The sequence below is a fragment of the Pogoniulus pusillus genome, chromosome Z (genome assembly GCF_015220805.1).
Source record: "Pogoniulus pusillus isolate bPogPus1 chromosome Z, bPogPus1.pri, whole genome shotgun sequence".
In the NCBI taxonomy this organism is placed as follows: Eukaryota; Metazoa; Chordata; class Aves; order Piciformes; family Lybiidae; genus Pogoniulus; species Pogoniulus pusillus.
The window spans coordinates 15,067,012-15,086,749 of NC_087309.1; the positions used below are offsets into that span (position 1 = coordinate 15,067,012).

Below are 19,738 nucleotides of genomic sequence, written 5' to 3' on the forward strand. Positions count from 1 at the left end.
TGATGTTTCCAATTTCAGAAAACAGGGCATGGTACAAGGGTAAAATCTTTAGCCTGACCCAAGGTCTTTGGCTACTGATGGTCTGTGGCTTTTCCCGGCACAGTTTTACTGGAAGATGACAGTTTGAAGCTGAGGGTTGGAAGGGCATTTTATTTGGATTACAGAAATGGAGAATGGTAGGGGTTGGGAAGGACCTCTGGAGACGGAATATAACTCCCCTGCCAAAGCAGGATCACCTAGGACAGGCTGCACAGGACTGCATCCAGACAGATCTTGAAAATCTCTAGGGAAGGAGACTCATCAACCTCTCTGAGCAGCCTATTCCAGTGCTCCATCACCCTTTCAGTAAAGAAATGTTTTATCATGTTGAGGTGGAACTTTCTGTGTTCCAGTTCGTGTCCATTGCCCCTTCTCCTACCACAGGACACTGCTGAAAATAAACTAGTACTACCTTCTTGACACCCATCTTTAAGATATTTATAAACCTTAGTAAGATCCCCTCTCAGCCTTCTCTTTTCCAGACTAAACAGTCACAGGTCCTTCAGTCTTTCCTTGTAAGATAGATGTTCCTGTCAGTCACCCTTTGTTGCTTTTAACTTACCATTAAAAGATATGAAGTCCTATGTTAAATAATACTAAACATGTTTATAAGGTAGGTTTATTTTGAAGTTGAGGATACAGGTGAATCTTCAGCTCTGCTATAAGCAGTAAGGTCAGCTTCTGCTCAAACTTCCCATGGTTCTACCATTTTAAATTGTCTTATACATATAATAAGAGATTCTTAAGAGCTGTCTAGTGCTGTTACAGTTTAAACTATTGATGAGCTATGTCATCTCTTTCCAAGGATTACTATGGAATTACATTCCCTGCTCCTGCAGCCTTGACGGGCAGAGATGGGAGCCTTGGTAACAACCCGTACTCAGGTGAGTGCTGTTTAAGGATGAAGATGGTGAGTAAGATGTGCTTTTTCTAGATACAGGTTATCCTGCCATGGCCAATAGAATAATTGTTTTTACCTTCTGTAAGCAGTTAAGCCCATCAGTCTTAGCTAGCCAAACAAATAAAGTGAGAATCCACGCTTTCAGCTCTGGGTCAGTAATTCATCTGTAGCTACTTCTGAGACTAAACTGGTTAGCCTTTGAGAATAAAAGCAAAATTATTACAAATGCAAATGACACTGTTGTCTAGTGCCCTTCCCAAGCACATACAAATGCTTGAAAAATATTCTATAGCTTAATCATTCTTGACATTCAAATGGTTTGCTTCCCTTTTCATCACTGGAATAGATCCTCCTCAGCAGTTCCCCATACTTTGTTAATACTGTTTTAGCAGTACTATATTCACAGCAAGAGCTGCATCTAGGAGGCTTGTTCCTCACCCTGCACATGTCTAATATACTTCAAAAGCTTGTGGTCTAAAGGAGCCCTTCCTTGTTCCTGTTCTTGCTCTTCAGTTACCGTTGTAGCAAAGATGACATTAATGCCACTAGGGGTTTCAGCCAGTGGTTTTCATCTGCTGCCATCTGACTCCGTCTTAAAACTGTAACTGTAGGAATTATAATTTCTCTGGTGATGCTGTTAAGTGTTGTCATACTTTATGGCAACCAACAAAAAGGAATACTGTCTGGGAATTGGTTAGATTGGCTTGAAGTGTGTTACCTCCTTAAAATACACATGAATGTGCTGCCCTGTAAGCTGCCAGAAAATGCAGGTGTTCAGGAGTTTTCTGCTTCGTGATCACTTCTCTCAGGAGGCTCCTTTTGGGTTAATAACTGAATTTCCCTTCCTACTTCTTCAATAAGGTGGCCCACGATGCAAGCCTTGCTTTCCTGGCCTTCAGCTACTGTCTCCAGAACTTTGGTGGTGTGAGGAACCAGACATCTAACTAATTATGCTTGACAAATAGACATTGACAAAAATAAGCCCATCACTGCTTGTAAATCCTAACTTGCTTTCAGCCCATGAAGCTTAGCTAATCAGTTTAACCTTCAAGAGAGTCACACTTTAACCCAATGACCATTGGCTCTTTGGCTATTCACCATACTTCTGCTTTTAGCATGTTTTATTGCAATGATCTGCTAGTAATGAATCTGCTTATAACATGTGATAGGTAAGTATTGGTATCTCCATTTTATCAGTGGATTAGCCGTGGCACAGGATTCTGTGCCATAAACACAGGCAGTGCTCCTGTGGTCATCAGGGGCTCTTCCCACGAACAGCTGCAAGCTTTCAAGTGTAGGATATGCTCATTTCTGTATTTTTATGCTTGCATTCGGAGGATTTGAACCCTTTAAGTCCTGCACTTTCAAAGTCTCTTTGGTAGCTTTTCTGATCGGTTCCTTCTTTTGCAGGTGATGTAACAAAATTTGGCCGTGGGGATTCTGCCTCTCCTGCTCCTGCTACCACACTTGCCCAGCCACAGCAGAACCAGACGCAGACTCACCATACAACTCAGCAGCCCTTCCTCAACCCGACCCTGCCCCCAGGGTACAGCTACACTGGGTTACCTTATTATGCTGGTGTGCCCGGTGTACCCAGCGCATTCCAGTATGGGCCAACTATGTTTGTAAGTGTGAAAGCCTAAACAGTACCCCTCCCTTTGTGCCTCTCTGTTTTTGCTTTCTCCAGCCCAAATCTTCTGTGTCTTGGAATCATAGAATGGTTCAAATTCAAAGGGACCTTCACAGAGGATACAGTCCAGCTCCTCCGTCATGAGCAGAAACACCTTTCACTCAAATCAGGCTGCTAAAAGTACATTTCAACTTTACCTTGAACACTTCCAGTGGTGGAGTATCTAAACATTTATCTGAGCAACCTGCTCAGTGTTTCACCAGCCTTGTAAAGAATTTCTCCTGTAATTATTGAAGATCTCCCTGGAGCCTTCTTTTGTCCAGGCCAAACAACCCCAACTCTCTCAGCCTTTCTTCATAGACGAGATGTTCTTGCCCTCTGATTGTTTTTGCAGTGCTCCTCTGGACCTATTCTGATAGGTCCACGTCTGTCCTTGTCCTGAGGATCCCAGAGATGGATCCAATATTCAGGGAGAGTCTCATGAAAATAGAATATGTTTATCTTCCCCAGTCTGTAAGGAATCTTCAGACACATACAAGCACAAGAAAACAGGGAATTTAAAAGGCCATAACTGATGACTCCTGCACGAGTTGCTGTAAATAGAAGTCAGCTGCAGTTCATAGACTAAGTGTTCCTGAAAACCTTACCAGTATCTGTAGAGTTAAGGGGAAAACCTAAAGCTAAGACAGCAGGTTGAGAGTGCCTAGGAAGTTCTTGCAAGGATGGAGGAGACCTGATTAAGTCAAGGAGCAGTACTGGCAGTCTCAGGAGGATGCCTCAGGCAGAAAAGTAGATGAGTCTATCTTAGGGCCTTCTAGGACAGTGTTTTGTGAAATAGCCTCAGACAGGAACTGATTTGTTTTATTCAGGAGAGTGAGCACCGTGGTTTCTGTCTTGTGCTTGTGGGTAAAAATTTGCTATTTACATTCAGTGTGTGAAAGAAATACGCAGCCTTTGTGGATGCAGAGTTGCACTTGAATCAGAGAACTGGCTCTAACAGAAAACGTAGGACTTGCACAGATCCAGTACAGCAAGTTGCCTTTGGAAGTGTGAATGCCATGCCCCATGCCATTGTAGTACTCCCAACTCCCCATTACATTTCCCACGTGAGGTGGGGACGCTTCTTTCCCACTAGATGGCAGAGGGAGCTTGTTTTCTGCATGTCGTTCCCCGGCTGACAGCCCTTGTGTTCCATTCTCTTGCTCAGGTACCTCCAACATCTGCTAAACAGCATGGAGTCAACCTGAACACCACCTCGACTCCATTCCAGCAAGCGAGCGGCTACGGGCAGCATGGCTACGGGGCAGGTATGCTTACCACTGCGCTTCCACACGAGTGTCTGCAGAGCTGCTTGCACACGGTAACACCTTGTCTTGTACACACCGGCAGGCTACGATGACTTAACGCAGGGAACGGCAGCTGGAGATTACAGCAAAGGAGGCTACAGTGGGTCATCTCAAGCACAAAATAAATCTGCTGGCACTGGACCTGGGAAAGGTAACACACGAGACTTGAGGTTACTCTTGAGTGGGATTTAGTAGGGCAGACTCCCAGTATTGCCAGTGCTGTGCAGTCATCACAACAGCCAGCTTTAAAGAGGGTCACTATCCGAGCTGTTTCTCCATCTCCCGTATACAAAATGCTTTTTAATGGTCCCAGTGTGCCGTCTAAAACTCATGGCTGAACTTTGCCTATGGATTTGTGTGGCTGATGCACAGCTTTGTCCACAGTTGTACATGGGAGAATTGGTGAGCTGTTTCCTCTGCCTCTCTATTTCTTCAACTTTTTATTTCATGAGAAGTTTTCTTTTCTGAAGAAGAGTGGCCTCTGCAGTGGTGCTGTGTTCTTGAAGCCTAAGCTGCTGAAATGGTGCTCTGACAAATGATGACTAGATCTTGCATTTCTTTGTAGGCACCTAAGATAGCCCTGTTTTAGGGGCAGACAAGGCAATTTGCACATCTCTAGGCTGTCATTTCAGCTGCTGTCCTTACACCTTGTCATTAGTTGCTTTGTCTCATGTCTGGAGATGTTTCCTTTTGACTGCAAAGGCTGAAGAAATTATACAGCTTGTCTGAAAGCTTTATTCTGCATCTGCTAGTTAGACCTCAGAAATGCTTAGCACTAACTGGTTTGTCCTTGGGCTTAAGCAAATACCAAGAACTTGCTGTGCATTTTAAACAACAAATGTATTGTCTTTAGCCAAGAGCTGTTCACACTCTGTGGAGAAGCATTCCAGAAAGGAGCAATGTCCTGGGAAGGGTACAAATTTATGGCATGGTACATCCTCTGATTCCCTGACCAAATGAACCATTGTTTTATTCTGATCCCAGTGAAGAAAAGATAAGAGCCAGTCTTTGTAAGACTGGTTTGAGAGCCATCTCACTGACGTTTCTGTCATGGCACCAACTGCTCAAGGTGGAAGCCAGCCTTAATAAGTCACACTAATTCTTTTGGGGAAGAGCAGCATTGCAGAACTCACCCTTCTGCAGGATGTGAAGGGGCAAGGGCTCATGTGCAGCAGATGCTGAGTCTTCACTCAGGACACTACTGGAAAGCTCTTGAATGCTGCAGTGAAGCCAAGTGCATCCCAAGTCCTAGGGGAAAGCTGGCTTTTCATTATTAAGTGTTTGAAGCAGATAGCTGCTGTGCATTTGAATCCAAGTGATACCTTGTGATGGTTTGGGCTCTTACCCACCCCCTCCCATTTTTGAATTTGCCCCAGCTAACTCAGACGGCCTCTGGGAGTATAAATGAAGCTATTTATTTTACAGCAGCAAATATACAAGCAGCTATTTACAATATATACAGTTATATACAGAAATATACAAAGGATAAACAATACAGAAGCACAACTCCCCTCCCAGAAACCTGAGTCCCCAGGAGGGGCTCTCAAACCACCCCAACACCTTCCCCGGCCCCTCTCAACCTTACCCCAGTTCCCAGGAAGAAGAGAGGTGCAGCCAAGAGGTTAAGAAGGAAGGTTTGTGGCAGTGGGGTTAAGGAGATGTGACTAGGTCTGAAGGCAAAGGCAGAATGAAAAAGAAAATGGAGAATGTTATCAAATGTTTACTTCTTCTTCCCAGAACTCTCAGTGGGACTGTGAGCGAAGAGACACAACCATGTTTACCTTTTCACTGCCCATTATCTACTTCTTTTACCAAAACATTCCAGCTTGCTTCAAACTAGCACATACCTGCTGGGTCATGGATGGGTGTGATCTATCCCAGCTTTCCCACTTTGCAGTGTGGGTGGACTGCTGAGCTGCCCTCCTATTCCTTGGGGTGCTATAGGTCTGAGAGCCTGGAGCTCTCTGCCAGGCTATGTGGTGCAGCAGCTGCAAACAAGAGTCCTTCCACCGAGCCTGCTAGAAATGGCACGTGCAAAGCAAAGTGCTCACACTGGATGGTGGTTGGCTCTCTTATTGCTGGTGGCTTTTTTGTTTTCCAGGTGTTTCTGTGACCTCAAGTAACACAGGTGTGCCTGATATCAGTGGTTCAGTCTATAACAAGACTCAGGTGAGCAATGCCAAATGCCCCTCCCTTGTGGCCTGAGGCCAGGCCAGTGGCTCCCCTCCTGTTCCCAGGGTGGTTAGTCTCCAGGTCAGCAGGCTGTGGCATCTCTTACACTGGCTCTGTTGGCCATTGAGTCTCACCCTCTGTCCCACCATTTCTGTCATGTCAGCTCCTAAAGGTAGTTACTGCACAGATGCAGTGTTCTACACTGCTGCACACTGCCTGTGCTGCACCATGTGAGCTGGTGCAGTAAATGAAACATGATGACACTAATGGTTTTAGTGCCAATACTGCATCCAGTTTCTGGTGTCCACATTGTAAGGAGGACAGAGAGCTGTTGGAGCAAGTCCAGAGAAGGGCCACAAAGATGATCTAGAATGCCTCTAGTGATTTGGATAAGCTGAGGGAGCTGGGGTTGTTTAGCCCAAAGAGAAGACTCCAGAGGGAACCTTGTTAGCTGCCTTCCAGTACCTGAAGGAAAACTACAGGAAGGCTTTTCATAAGGGTATCTAATGATAGGAGAAGAGGAAATAGCTTTAAGCTGAGGTAGACTAGTTCAGACTGGATTTTAGGAAAAAGTGTTCAGTACAAGGGTGATGAGACTCTGGAGTAGGCTGCCCAGGATACCTGGTGGATACCTCCTCCACACAGATGTTTAAGGCCAGGTTAGATGGGGCCTTGAGCGGCCAAGTCTGGTTGAGAGGCATCCCAGCCCATGGTGGGGAGGTTGGAGTAGATGATCTCTGAGATCCGTTCCATCCCAACTGAGTCACTTGTTCTTGTCTGGTCACCATGGAGTTGCTCACATGGTCTCTGACCCTGTCCCACTCACCTCCCATGCAGACATTTGACAAGCAGGGATTCCATGCTGGCACGCCACCTCCTTTCAGCCTGCCCTCTGCTCTTGGATCAACTGGGCCGCTGAACCCTGGTGCTGCTCCCGGTTATGCTCCGGCACCATTTCTCCATATTCTGCCTGCGCATCAGCAGCCTCATTCCCAAATGCTGCATCACCATCTTCAGCAAGATGGGCAGGTGAGTTGGCCCCTTCTGCCTCTGTAACATGCCTGACGGCAGTTCATATACCTCATCTCCCAGCAAGGGTCTCTAGGGGGTTTTGCATCCTTCTGTTTTCTCCTGTGTTCATTGGGAAAGAGTCTTGACAGTGATTGCAGACTGACAGTTTTGATGCTGTTGACCAGCTTGGAGAGGGAATCTCATCAAGTTCAGCAAAGGGAAGTGCGGAGGCCTGCCCCTGACAGGGGCAACCCCTGGGGTTGAGGGGCAGCCCTATGCACCAATGTATGCCGGGCCCCAAAGTGGCCTTGTTGAAAGGTCCCTGAGGGTCCTGGTGGGCACAAAGCCAGCAACATGTCCTTGCCACAAAAGCAGGACAAGTGTCCTGTGTTCCATTAGACACAGTATTGACTGCAGGCTGAGGGAGCTGATCCTTCTGCTCTCCTCGTGAGGCTACAGGTAAACCCTGTGTCCAATCCCAGGCTCTCAGTACAAGAGACATTCATGTACTGGGAACAGTCCAAAAGGGGTTACAAAGGTGGTGAAGGGAGTGGATCATCCCTCCTATGAGAAAAGTGTGGGAGAGCTGGGACTGTTCAGACTGATAAAGAGAAGGCCGAGGGCGGAGGGGAGGGGTGTCATCAATGTATGTAAATACCTGAAGGGAGGATGTAAAGAAGACAGAGCCATGTTCTTTCCAGTGGTATCCAGTGACAGGACCAGCAGCAGTGGGAACAAACAAACACAGGAGGTACCCTTTGAATATCAAGAAACACTTTTCTGTTGAGATGGTGACTGAGCACTGGCACATGTTGCCCAGGGAGATTTGGACTCTCCATCCTTGGAGCTCTCTGGACATGGTGCTTGGCAACTGGCTCTAGGTGGTGCTGATTGAGCAGAGGGGTTGGACTCAATCTCTGAAGGTCCCTTCCAACCCCTACCTCGAGAGGTTCCTGTGCTTTTGTGAAGAGGCCATCATGCTGCAGGGTGTGGAGAGAGAGGCTGTGAGGTGTGACGCCGAGGCAGATGATGCTGTCCAGTGGCTGCAGCAGGAGAGCAGGACATGAGCACATACACTATTGACTGTAGGGGGAAAAGAATCAATTGTCCTCTTGCAGGTTGCATGTTGGCTCTGATTTTGTTTCATCAGTGCATGAGTTTCTTTTCCTTACTATAAAAGCTCCCTGGAAAAAAGCCTTAGGGTCCAGAAGTAGGAATGACTCCTCTCTCCAAATGTGGGACATCGTTGGCTGGTGCACCACCTCTGTTCACCTTGAGAGAGATCCTTTGCAATCCCCATTTATTCTCCTTTCCTTCCTTGTGCCTGAACCTGTCTTAGGTGGGAGGGTGGTACTATGGTATCCTCACACTCCTGCTGGGGTGTCTCTGTGGCTGCTCATCCTGAATTGCAAGATGTGGAGATATTGCAGAGCAGAAATGGATCCATTCAGGTGCCAAGACTGTTCCCAGGCATGGCAGCTCTTCTGGTGGCATTCAAGATGGGCTCATCTTCCTGGGCAGTGATGTTTTGAGAGCTGATGCCCATATCTCCTTGGTTTCCAATTTCTAGGGTGGATCTGGCCAACGTAATCAACCCAGCACCATGCAGCAAAAGTCTCAGGCTACCAAAACCGCCTATGGCACTTCTCCATACTGGACAAACTAAATCTGAAACCAGAGAGAGGGAAGAGAATGAAAGGAGAGGAGGAGGAAAACAAACTAACTAAAAGATAAAAAAAAAAAAAAAAAGAAAGGAAAAAAAAAAACAAAACAGAGATCTGAAGCCCATTCCTGGAATTATAAAGAGAAGTAACTGCTCAGCCAAACATCTGTGCGGGGAGAACTGCAGCCAGCCAGCCATCCTCTGTGTGACTCACCTGCTTTCTCTTTGAGTTGCTGTTGTATGTAATATATTTATGTATGTATTTGTAAATGTAATAGAGCCTAAATGTGGTTTTCTGCATCTTGAAGCCATTTTATTTTCTTTGTAGAAAAAAATAATTATTCATTTTCCATCTGCGCCAGGACATCCTTCTGTGTTTGAGCTCTTTGGGCTTTATAACTCTGTCAGAGGCGAACCACCTTTTTTTGTTTTTGAGCTGGAAAACATTTATTTAATGCAGTTCTAAGTTTAGGCAAATATGCAGGCCAGACTTCCCAAACTGGGGTAAAAACAAAAAAAAAAAAAGAAAGAAAGAAAGAAAGAAAGAAAGAAACAATCAAGATATGCCCTGTTGGTTTGATTTCTGTCCTCAGCCCCTGGTACAGCTGTTACTTGAAATCGAGGGGAAAAAGAAAAAAGAATGGCTTTTTTTGGGCTTTCCCCTTTCAGCTTCCCTCTCTCTTCTGTGGAAGATTAAGTCTCATGGGCAGTTTGATCACTGTGGCCCTGAGCTGCAGTCTCACCTTTTCAATTTTCAAATAACAAAGATGGGGATTTCTTCTTGTTCAATTTATTTGCTTTTTTTTTTTTTGTTTGTTTTGTTTGTTTCTCTAGCAAGACACTTTGGATGGGTCAGTGTTTCCTGGAACCTCCTTTTCCATCATTAGAGGCAAAAACTATGTAGCGGTTTCTTAAAGTATAAGCTGTGTCTTGTACCTCCTTTTGCCCTGAGCCACCCTGGCCAGGAAAGCCAGAGCTACTGGATGGAAACTTCACCAGTCTCTTTACACTTTTTTTAAAAGCAAAGATGCTGGAGACAACTTCTGATCCTTCCTGTCCTGCAGTGAATGTTTATGAGTTTTCTTTTTAGTCTTTCCTCCACCTAATAAAGATCTGACCACGTAACTGGTGTCTGTCTGCATTTTCCAAGGCTTCGGGAGCAGTTTAGCTGTTACAGCCTGTCCCTTTCCACCTGCTTCAGCAACAAACGCTCAGCTGGGAGGATAAGAGCAGCACAGGGGGCTGTGGGGGATGCTGAATACTGTGACAGAGGTGACTGCATGTTATAGAGGGGATTGAGTCTGCATTTGGGGTGAGATATGAGGCTGATTTGAAGGTCATTGAATAATTTATTAATATATGCAAAGAGGATTTCCCCCAAACTTATGCACAGCTAACCCACACAAATTCTTTGTATGTGGTTGGTGAAACTGTTTTACAGAATGTCTATTTACAGCTTGAATTAAGCAACTTAGAAATGTCCTGGTCAGAGAGCCTTGTGGCATAACGTGCCACTGGTAAAGTTAGTAAAATTCCCCAGCAACTTGAATCAAGGAATTCAAATACTCACTAGTTGGAAGTCTCAGTATCTGTGGTCCCCAAAATATGTATGGCAAAAGCCCTGTAGTTGGTTCTCGTGGAGCTGATAGTTCAATTTGAGTTTGGGGTGCGCTGTCTGAGAAGATTCCATGGGCACGATCGGGCTGATGCGTCAGGCTGGAGCGGCGGCTGGCTGGGAACGCCTCGTTCCATCATCCACTGGATCAGTGCAGTGCCATGGAGCAAAGGGTCACGGGAAGCGAACAAAGGTAGTGGCCCCTGGCAGCAGGCAGGCTGGAGAGGTGAGCGGAGAGAGTGGCAAGAGCACCTTGTTTACCTGGACTGCCGTATTGATCAGATATGGGCCGAGATTGATGGTCCTTTGGCCACAATATTGTCCAGTAGGCTTCTGGCAGTCAGCCAAAACACACCAAATTAGGAAGGGTCCACAAGTCTGGTACCCCCAAATATGGGGATACCATGGGTGGGCCACATGCTAAGCGCGTGGGCTTATGCAACCGTGTTACATAACCTGAGCCTTGGGCAGGCCAGACTTTGTGGCACCAGGCCTGTTGTGCCCCTTTTGTCCATTTAATGTGTTTACCTCTGGTTTGGGCAGGAAAACATGTCCAGGCAAGGCAAGACATACGTAAGCTTATTTGGGCCTATGTGGTCCTCCGCTACACTGCACCATGGTGCTGAGACCTCACGGGTACCTGCAGTGGGGATGGTATCCTGGGCAGCACCCTGACTCCTGTTGTAAGTGTCTGATGGGATGCTTCTGCCTGAGGATTACCCTGGCCCTGCACAGCAGACAAGGTGAGTCAATGGGAGTCTGTCCATGCAGAGGGCATGGGGCTTTTCTGCACTTCCCAATTATCACAGTATCACCAAGGTTGCAAGAACATTGCTATAAGGTCTCCTCAGAGCCTTCTCTTTCCAGGTTGAACAGTCACAGCTCTCTCAGCTTGTCCTTATAGTAGAGGTGATCCAATCCGCTGATTATCTTTGTGGCTCTCTTCTCTGCCCTCTCCAGCAGATCCACATCTTTTTTGTGTTGGGAACTCCAGAGCTGAACACAGTACTCCTGGTGAGGTCTCACAAGAGCAGAATAGAGAGGCAGAATCACCTCCTTTGACTTGCTGGCCACACATCTTCTGATGAAACAGTTGGCCTTTTGGGCTGCCGCTGCATAGCACCAGCTCATGTCACATGTCTCATCCACCAGCACACCCAGGTCCTTTTCTGCAGGGCTGCTCCCAATCCACTTGTCACACAGCCTGTATTTGTGCTTGGGATTGCCCTGACCCAGGTGAGGGACCTTGCACTTTGCCTTGCTGAACTTCATGAGGTTGGCATGGGTCCACTTCCTCAGACAGTCAAGGTCCTGTTCCCTCCAGCATGTTGACAGCACCACACAGCTTTGTGTTGCTGGCAAACAGTCCTCAGGCATCTCTTCCATTCTCCATGATCCTTCAAAAGTGATGGAGATTGGCACAGCAACAACATCAAGCAGCTCCTGCAGCACTCGTGGGTGCATCCTATCAGGGCCATGGATTTGTCTGTGTTCAGTTTGCCCAAATGATCTCCAAGCCAGCCCTCATGAACCAAGGTCTTCCTTCCACCAGGCTTTCTCTCTTAATTCCAGGGTCTGGGATTCCTGAGAGCTGGACTTAGCAGTAGAGACTGCAGCAAAGGCAGCATTTAGTAACTGCCTTCTCTGCAACCTCTGTCACCAGGGCTGCCACCCAATTTAGCACTGGGCCCACATTTTTCCTATTCTTCCTTCTGCTACTGAGGTGTTTGACGAGGCCCTTCTTGTTCTCTTTTGTCTGTTTAATCCCAGGAGTGCTTTGGCTTTCCTTGTTGCATCCCTGCATTCCCTGGCAATGTTCCTTTTAATTCTCCCAGTGACCTGTCCTGTTTTGCACATACTGTAAACTCCTTTCTTCCACCTAAGATTTTTCAGCAGCAGCTTGCTCATCCAGGAAGGTTTCTTGCCTCCTGCTTGAAGGGTTTTTTTCCCCTATTTGTACTTGAAGGAATACACCAACTTCAAGGCTGGACAAAGTGGTTCTTGAACACTGACCAGCTCTCTTGTGCCTCCCTAATTTCTGGAGTCCTAACACATGGGATACCTTCATGCAGCTCTTTGAAGAGGCCAAACTACCTCTGCTGAAGCCCAGGGCTGCAATTTGAATTACTGTCCTGCTTCTTCCTTATGTGATGCTGAACTTCACTGTTGGGGGCAGCCTTGGCTGTAAAGACCTTTACCTCCCCAACTTGACCTTATTTGTTCAATACAAGGTCCAGCAGCACACCTCTCCTCACTTGGCTCTTCAGCCACATCCATGGGAAAGTGATCATCAGTGCACTGCAGGAACCTTCTGGACTGTGTCTGCCTCCCTGTGTGGCCTAGCCAGCAAACAGCAGGGTGGCCAAAGCCACCCATGAGCACTAGGGCATGTGATCTTGTGGCCATCACAGTATCACCAAGGTTGGAAGAAACCTCACAAATCATCAAGTCCAACCCTTTACCACAGAGCTCAAGGCCAGACCATGGCACCAAGTGCCACGTCCAATCCTGCCTTGAACAGCTCCAGGGACGGTGACTCCACCACCTCCCCGGGCAGCCCATTCCAGTGTCCAATGACTCTCTCAGTGAAGAACTTTCTCCTCACCTCCAGCCTAAATCTCCCCTGGCGCAGCCTGAGGCTGTGTCCTCTCGTTCTGGTGCTGGCCACCTGAGAGAAGAGAGCAACCTCCTCCTGGCTACAACCTCCCCTCAGGCCTCCCCACATCCACCAAGCGGGTCACCTGATCCTAGAAGGAGGTCAGGTTGGAGAGGCAGGATCTGCCCTTCCTAAATCCATGTTGGCTGGACCTGAGCCCTTGGCCATCCCTCAGATGCGCAGTTATTGCCCTCAAGATAACCTGCTCCATCAGTTTCCCTGGCGCTGTTTCAAGATCCATCAAAAAAAAAAACCCAAAGCCCAACACCCAACAAAAACAATAAAGCAAAAAGACACCTGTTTTTATTGTGAGAATCACTTTTCTTGCTCAGGGTCACACTTCCATCAGCTCTGGGTTTTGCAGGACTTCAGATGCTTTGAAAGAATTGTTGCCCAGCCCTACCCCTAAGCAGCACAGTGTGAACTGCACTGGCATTCCTTTGCCCTAGCTCAAGATTTGATGCTGGTGAAACTTCAGCACCTGCTGCAGCCCAGCAGCTGTCTCACAGGCACAAGAGAGTCTGAAAGACAGCGCAAGTGTTTTTGCAGGCTGAGGCCTCATTGCCAGGTCCTACAGGGGCTGCAGCAGCAGCTGAGCCCAGAGGGCTTAAGCGTTTACCCACAGTGAGGGCTGCTGCCTAGCAGAAGCTGTTCTTTGGAGCACAGTCCCTGCTCCCTCCTCTCCCTCTGAATGAAGATTCAGTGTCTTGTGTATAGAAATCACTGCTGCCCTACAGCTGCAGGTCAGTCCTCACTCATGTCAGAGTGCAGCGCAGTTGGAAGTGATAAAGGCAACATGTGAGAGTTGGTGCCAATGCACAGCAGCCCCCTGAGCCTTAGGTTTGTTGCAAAGCAACTTCAAGGGAGACTCCCTCTTAAGGACTTGAACCAGTGCGTGCCTCTTGGCTGCCCCTCGCTGCACAGCTTCCATCCTCAGACGTGGCTGTGGACGCAGGTGGGCAGTGTTTCCACGACTGGACCCCTCTGGAACCATCCTCTTCCCTAGCACAAGACGGCAAAGGCAGCTCCAGCATGTTCCCAGCTGCTGTGAGGTCCTGCCTGCAGGCAGCACGTTGCAGCCAGTGACACAAAGGCTCCTCTCCTGGCCAGACTAAATGTGACCTTTTCCTGTTCCCCTACAATCACATCCAAGAGGGCTTTTCTGTAGCAGTTTCCTCTCTAGATGGTAGGGCTTAGATGGTAGAGCCAAGGACACTCACCTGCACTTGTCCCTCAAGGAAAAGGGGGGGTGGGTGGGTGAGTGGGTAAATATCTGCTATTGGCAGCAGGATTTATCCAGGGCAGGTTGAAGCGTTTGTTCCACACCTGCTGGGTGAAGCAGCTACTGGCAGCTCTGGGCAACCTGGTGCTTTGGGAGCAGTAAGCAAGCCCAGATAGCACTGTTCTGCTCTGTCCCCTTCTCCAATACAGTCAATCCTTCAGGATTACACCTTTCAAATGCTATCACCAATCCTTCAGCCCAGCTGTCGAGTAGAAGCACTCCAGCTACAAGCACATTTGACTCAGCAGTTGCTGCAGATGGATTAAGCTCATGTATGCTCACCCCACTGATTCTAGCTTGGCTGCAACAGCAAGGGACTGCAAAAATCCAAAACCTCCCATACTTGAGCTTGCAGGGAGCAGCTTGGGCCAGGCTGGGCAAGTACTCCGGAGGGCAGATAGTGATGATCTCAAGCCATCTGCTAGTCTTCTGCATGACTTCAAAGCTCCCTGCCCCAGCCAGCAAACACCCTCTCCACTGCCTTCTCTGACAATTTGAGTGCTACGCTGCCACCAGCAGCACCAGCAGCTCTGCTGCTAGTCCTACATCCCTAGTGCAGTCAGGTGAGACCATAAATCGTAGTCATAGAATCATAGAACCAACCAGGTTGGAAGAGACCTCCAAGATCAGCCAGTCCAACCCAGCACCCAGCCCTAGCCAGTCAACTAGACCATGGCACTAAGTGCCTCATCCAGGCTTTTCTTCAACACCTCCAGGGACGATGCAACCATCACCTCCCTGGGCAGCCCATTCCAATGCCAATCACTCTCTCTGGCAACAACTTCCCCCTAACATCCAGCCTATACTTCCCCTGGCACAACTTGAGACTGTTCCCTTGTTCTATTGCTGGTTACCTGGCAGAAGAGACCAGCCCCCACCTGGCTACAATGCCCCCATAGGGTTTGTGTTCCAGGCCCCTCACCAGCTTTGTTGCCCTTCTCTGGACATCTTCCAGCACCTCAACATCTCTCTTGAATTGAGGAGCCCAGAACTGGACACAGCACTCAAGGTGTGGCCTGACCAGTGCTGAGTACAGGGCAAGAATAACCTCCCTTGTCCTACTGGCCACACTGTTCCTGATGCAGGCCAGGATGCCATTGGCTCTCTTGGCCACCTGGGCACACTGCTGCCTCATGTTCAGCCTACTACCTATCAGTACCCCCAGGTCCCTTTCCTCCTGGCTGCTTTCCAGCCACTCACTCCCCAGCCTGTAGCGCTGCTTGGGGTTATTGTCCCGTTGGTCTTCCCTAACCTGAGGTACAAAAACTAAATCTAACAGCAAAGCTTGTTCTTTAATCTTGCACTAGGGCAGGCTGCTGTCAAACAGCAGCTTTATTTTCCAGTAACCTTACAGATACTTATGACGTAGGGAGCAGCAGCACTCGACTTGCAACCAGCTGTTATTCAAAGCTTTAAGTAACCCATGCAAACAAACCAGCTCAATTAACAGGGAATTAACAGCACAGGGGCATTTTCATTTCACATTTTTATTAGTAGACAGATGTGCAGAAAAGACAAAATATAACTATTGAAGGGGAAGACAACACAAAAAATGCATCAGTTAATTCTTTATGGTAAATTATATTGAAGAGAGGAAGAGAGAAAAAAAAAAAAAGGGAAAAACTTTTGGGATTTTAGCTAAGAAAACTACTAAGAAATATCATATACCCTGCTGGTTTCAGAATGGTTGGAAACTGTATCTGAAGGGCCTCGTAGTTGCAAATGTAAACTCTAATATTGGCTGAGTTAAGAATAAAGAGAAACCACCAAAACCAGAATACACAGAGCAGGTAAACATATTTCTGCAACCTCTTAAATAGCTTCCAAAACAAACAAAAAAACCCCCGATCCTCATATTTCAGTTTTCAATCTCAAGAAAGGAAACCAGCAAGTCAACAAGCAGTGACGCTGCGCAGGACAATGGGGAAGAGAAATTAGCCTGGTCAATGTAGGAGCTCTCAAAATAAGTTGCTAACTTGCTTTTTCTCTTTAAAAAAGGGTACCAGAAGTGATGACAATGCATCTTACAACACTGAACTTGAAAACACAGGTCACTGGAGAGCATACAGTGAAGACGGTCAAAAGTACAAGGGAAATCCTGAAAGGTGCAGCATCCTTGTTTCAAGCCCAGTCCTCAGCACAGCCAAAATTGCCCATACTCTGCGCCTGTAGTCCTCAACAGCCCCCTGAAAGCTGCTGGAGTTTGCTGTCTCTGTCCAGTGCAGTCCCTAGACCAGTCCTGTCCCCAGAAATGCTGTGGGCCTGCTTGTTGCCACTGGACTTGCAGAAATGGAGTGAAGCTTAGGGGTACCCCAAACCATCACTAGTTGCAGGGGAGTCCCACTACAACCTCCAAAAAAAGCACCAGGGGCTTGGTTGGTCCTTGATGGAAGGACAAGCAGTGGAGCCCATGTGGGGACACTTTAGGAGGGAGCCAGACGTCTCCCCAGGTAACATGCAAGTGGAAGAGCAGATCATCACAGGGAGCAATGGGGATCAAGGCATTATCACCTGTAACCTGCAGGGGACAAAGGGATGCATCACAGAGCAGAGACTGTCCCAACTGCAGCAAATCTGAGCTATGCAACATTCTGAAACCTCCTCTACCTTGCTCCCCTTCCCCACAGCTGCCTTACTGTCCCTTCCCTCCAAGCAGCACACTGAGCTTGCTCACTCTCATTCCATTCCTTGCCCTGAGACACCACCACTGTAGCACATCCAGAATGAAGTTAACTCCCAACAAGGCACTCCTTGAGGGACTGTAGCTGGTGATGGCCCACTAAAAAACCCAAGACACACAAATTCTGGAGTCTTATCAGGGTAACTATTTCTGTACCTGTGGGATTAGAGGGTCTCAACCAAGCAAGGCCAGCATCTCAGATCTGCTCCTGGTGATGCCAAGACTGAGCGCAGGAGAGCAGGGCTGGTTGCTGAAAAAGGGGCCATGTAAAAGGTGATTTCAGATCACTGCACCACAGCCAAACAAGAGCAGCACACTGCAACACGGCAAGGTTACTGAGGAAGAGTGTTCTGCAGACACAAGCATGCAGGGTTGCCCCCCTGCCCATGAGGGAGTGCCCTAAGCTCTGCCGAGAGCTCCCAAAAACATGCAGGAAGGTGAGCGCAGTGCACCAGCTGAAGCATGCTGTGAAAGAGCTTATCAAACCTAGGCATCATCCTTCTCTTCCAGCCAGAAAGCCCTGTGTACTCATCTCCTGGGACACTGCATCTGCTCACCTCTGCCTCAGCCAGCCAGGCAGGGGAAAGCCCAGAATCCATCCTCTATGCCTCAGCAAGCCACTACAGGCAAAGGGACAGCCTGGCTGCTCCAGGCGGACAGCAAAGGGTGTTCTAACACCTGCTGACCCCACAGGGCTGCATTTACTAAGATGTGACCTATATAAGCAACAGACATAAGGCTCAGGCCAGCAGTGGATTTAGGCTGCAAGAAGCAAAGGCTGCTAGCAAGTACTGGGGCAGAAGGAGGCTATCTATCACTCTCTCCCACTGCTGAAATGAATACTGGTCCACTGGGAAACAGGATGCACACCTCTTCTCCTTCCCCAGGAGAGGGGCAGCTAGCAGCAGATTGCAAGATTGCAGCAGCACAGCTAAACTGAACTTTTTAATCCCCAATATAGTCCAGGAAAACAAAACAAAACAAAACAAAACCAAACAAAACCAAAACTGATCAACAACACACCAAAAAAAAAAAAAAAAAAAAAAAAAAAAAAGGCTGGGGGGGATGGGTGGGAAAAAAAAAAAAAGGCAACCCAGGGCTCAGTTGTACAGACACTAAGTGTTAAGTGTTTATTTTAGGGTTCATATCACAAGCCTTTTTCAGAGACAAAGCTGATTGTGCCCTCTGGCACGCCAGGGGCCAGCTATTTCTTAACTTGAGCAGGCTGAAAAGGAATACTGTACCTTTCAGTGACATCCCACCAAGCTCAACACACAGTAGCTTTACACCCTCCGCCCCACAGCTCATAAAGGAAAAGCCACCACCACAAGGCTAAACGAATGTACACACGCTATTATTGTAAATGGAGCAGCTACACCTTGGCAATTTGCTTTCTGTAGATATTTTTGTGTGGGGTTTTTTGTGTGTTGGGTGTTGGTTTTGTTTTTTTTTTTTTTTTTTTCCTTCCCAGTAAATGCAGCACGTGAGCTCCTGAAAAAAAAAAAAAAAAAAAAAATCCAACTTCCAATGGGTTTTGTTCCAGCTTTAAATACACGAAAACAACTCAATGCAAGACTGTACTTAATTCAAGAATCTAAACGCAAGCAAACCTGGCTTTGCTGTGAGCGTTTTTTTGTAGAGAAGTGAAAAGGGAAGTTTCTTTTTTAAAAAGAAATCATAATACAGTGATGAAAGGGTTAAGAATGCAAGAATTCAGACATTCTGTGGAGGGTCTCTAAGAGGTCCATAAAAAAGGAGCAAACAGATCCATACAACAGGAGACAGCAGGAGACAAAAGTTTTTTTTAATCCCCCCCCACACACTTTTTTTGCTGGACTGCTGCTAGGTTATCGCTGCTCCCTTCTGGCCTGAGATGGCAGGGCAGTACAGGGGCGTGGAGGGAGCAGGTCACGACTCCTCGTTGCCAGAATCATCATCGTCGTAACAGTCGGCATCCTCCTCCTCCTCATCTTCATCATCGATGTCATCATCGTACAAGTCGTCGTAAAGCAAATCCGAACTGTTGTCATTGGAAGGCACTTTAGTTTTGATGCAGTACTCTGCCAGCGTAGTGGGGACCTTCACGCCATCCTTCTCTGCCTCAGCTTTGGTGGCCAAAACCTGCTTCCTGCGGGGAGGACACAGCAATGTGAGCAGGGCTGTGTGCTGGCGGCAGCGCGGCTCAACTCCCGGCCCTCCGGCCAGCCCCAGACCTCCTGCCAGCTCCGGGTCAAGAGAGCTGCCGTTTGGCTGAAGCACCACAAGCAAGCACTAGAAACAGACTTCGCTCCTCTAGTCCAAGGCTTGGGAGTGCTCCAAGGGTGTCTGCAGTGCACACGCTTTCAGCAGCATAAGAAAACAGTTATTCTGCTGGACTCTGCACTGGAGACCTGCCAGAGCTCAGAGCAGATTCCACCGCATTTCTGCAGGAGGGATAGCTAGGCGTGTCCCTGCCACTGCCATGGCCCCAGCACTGCCTGGGGCTGGCACAGGGCAAGTGTTTCCCATAGCCCCAGGACAGGCTCTGGCTGCTGCCTCCCAGTAGCACTCGGGCTGTGAACTGTTTCTAGCCCCTGATACTTCCCAGCAGAGAGAGGAGCAACAGGAGCCTGCTCCTCCCCACTGCTGGCCAGCCTGCTGTATTCTGCTTGCAGAGACATCAGGCTCTGAGGAAGCCAAAAGAGCTGGAAGGGACTCAGATAACACCCAGCAAGGCTCTCTGCACAAACCGACTGCCCTGTGT

General features: G+C 47.9%; 2 protein-coding genes across 4 annotated transcripts in view; one reads left to right on the forward strand and one right to left on the reverse strand.

Moving 5' to 3' along the window:
* UBAP2 (ubiquitin associated protein 2) overlaps positions 1–9,887 on the forward strand; it is a 148,787-nt gene extending 138,900 nt beyond the window's left edge. For all 3 annotated transcript variants that reach the window (XM_064140700.1, XM_064140701.1, XM_064140702.1), the window contains exons 22-28: positions 845–923; positions 2,351–2,565; positions 3,778–3,877; positions 3,960–4,067; positions 6,018–6,085; positions 6,926–7,117; positions 8,670–9,887. In XM_064140700.1, coding sequence (XP_063996770.1) covers positions 845–923; positions 2,351–2,565; positions 3,778–3,877; positions 3,960–4,067; positions 6,018–6,085; positions 6,926–7,117; positions 8,670–8,765 — 858 coding nt within the window. In that variant the 3' untranslated portion in view covers positions 8,766–9,887. The remainder of the gene's footprint in view (positions 1–844; positions 924–2,350; positions 2,566–3,777; positions 3,878–3,959; positions 4,068–6,017; positions 6,086–6,925; positions 7,118–8,669) is intronic.
* Positions 9,888–15,786: 5,899 nt separating this feature from the next.
* The window catches only part of LOC135173276 (ubiquitin-conjugating enzyme E2 R2), an 81,080-nt gene continuing 77,128 nt past the window's right edge, over positions 15,787–19,738 (reverse strand). The window contains exon 5 of the mRNA XM_064140066.1: positions 15,787–19,123. Coding sequence (XP_063996136.1) covers positions 18,904–19,123 — 220 coding nt within the window. The 3' untranslated portion in view covers positions 15,787–18,903. The remainder of the gene's footprint in view (positions 19,124–19,738) is intronic.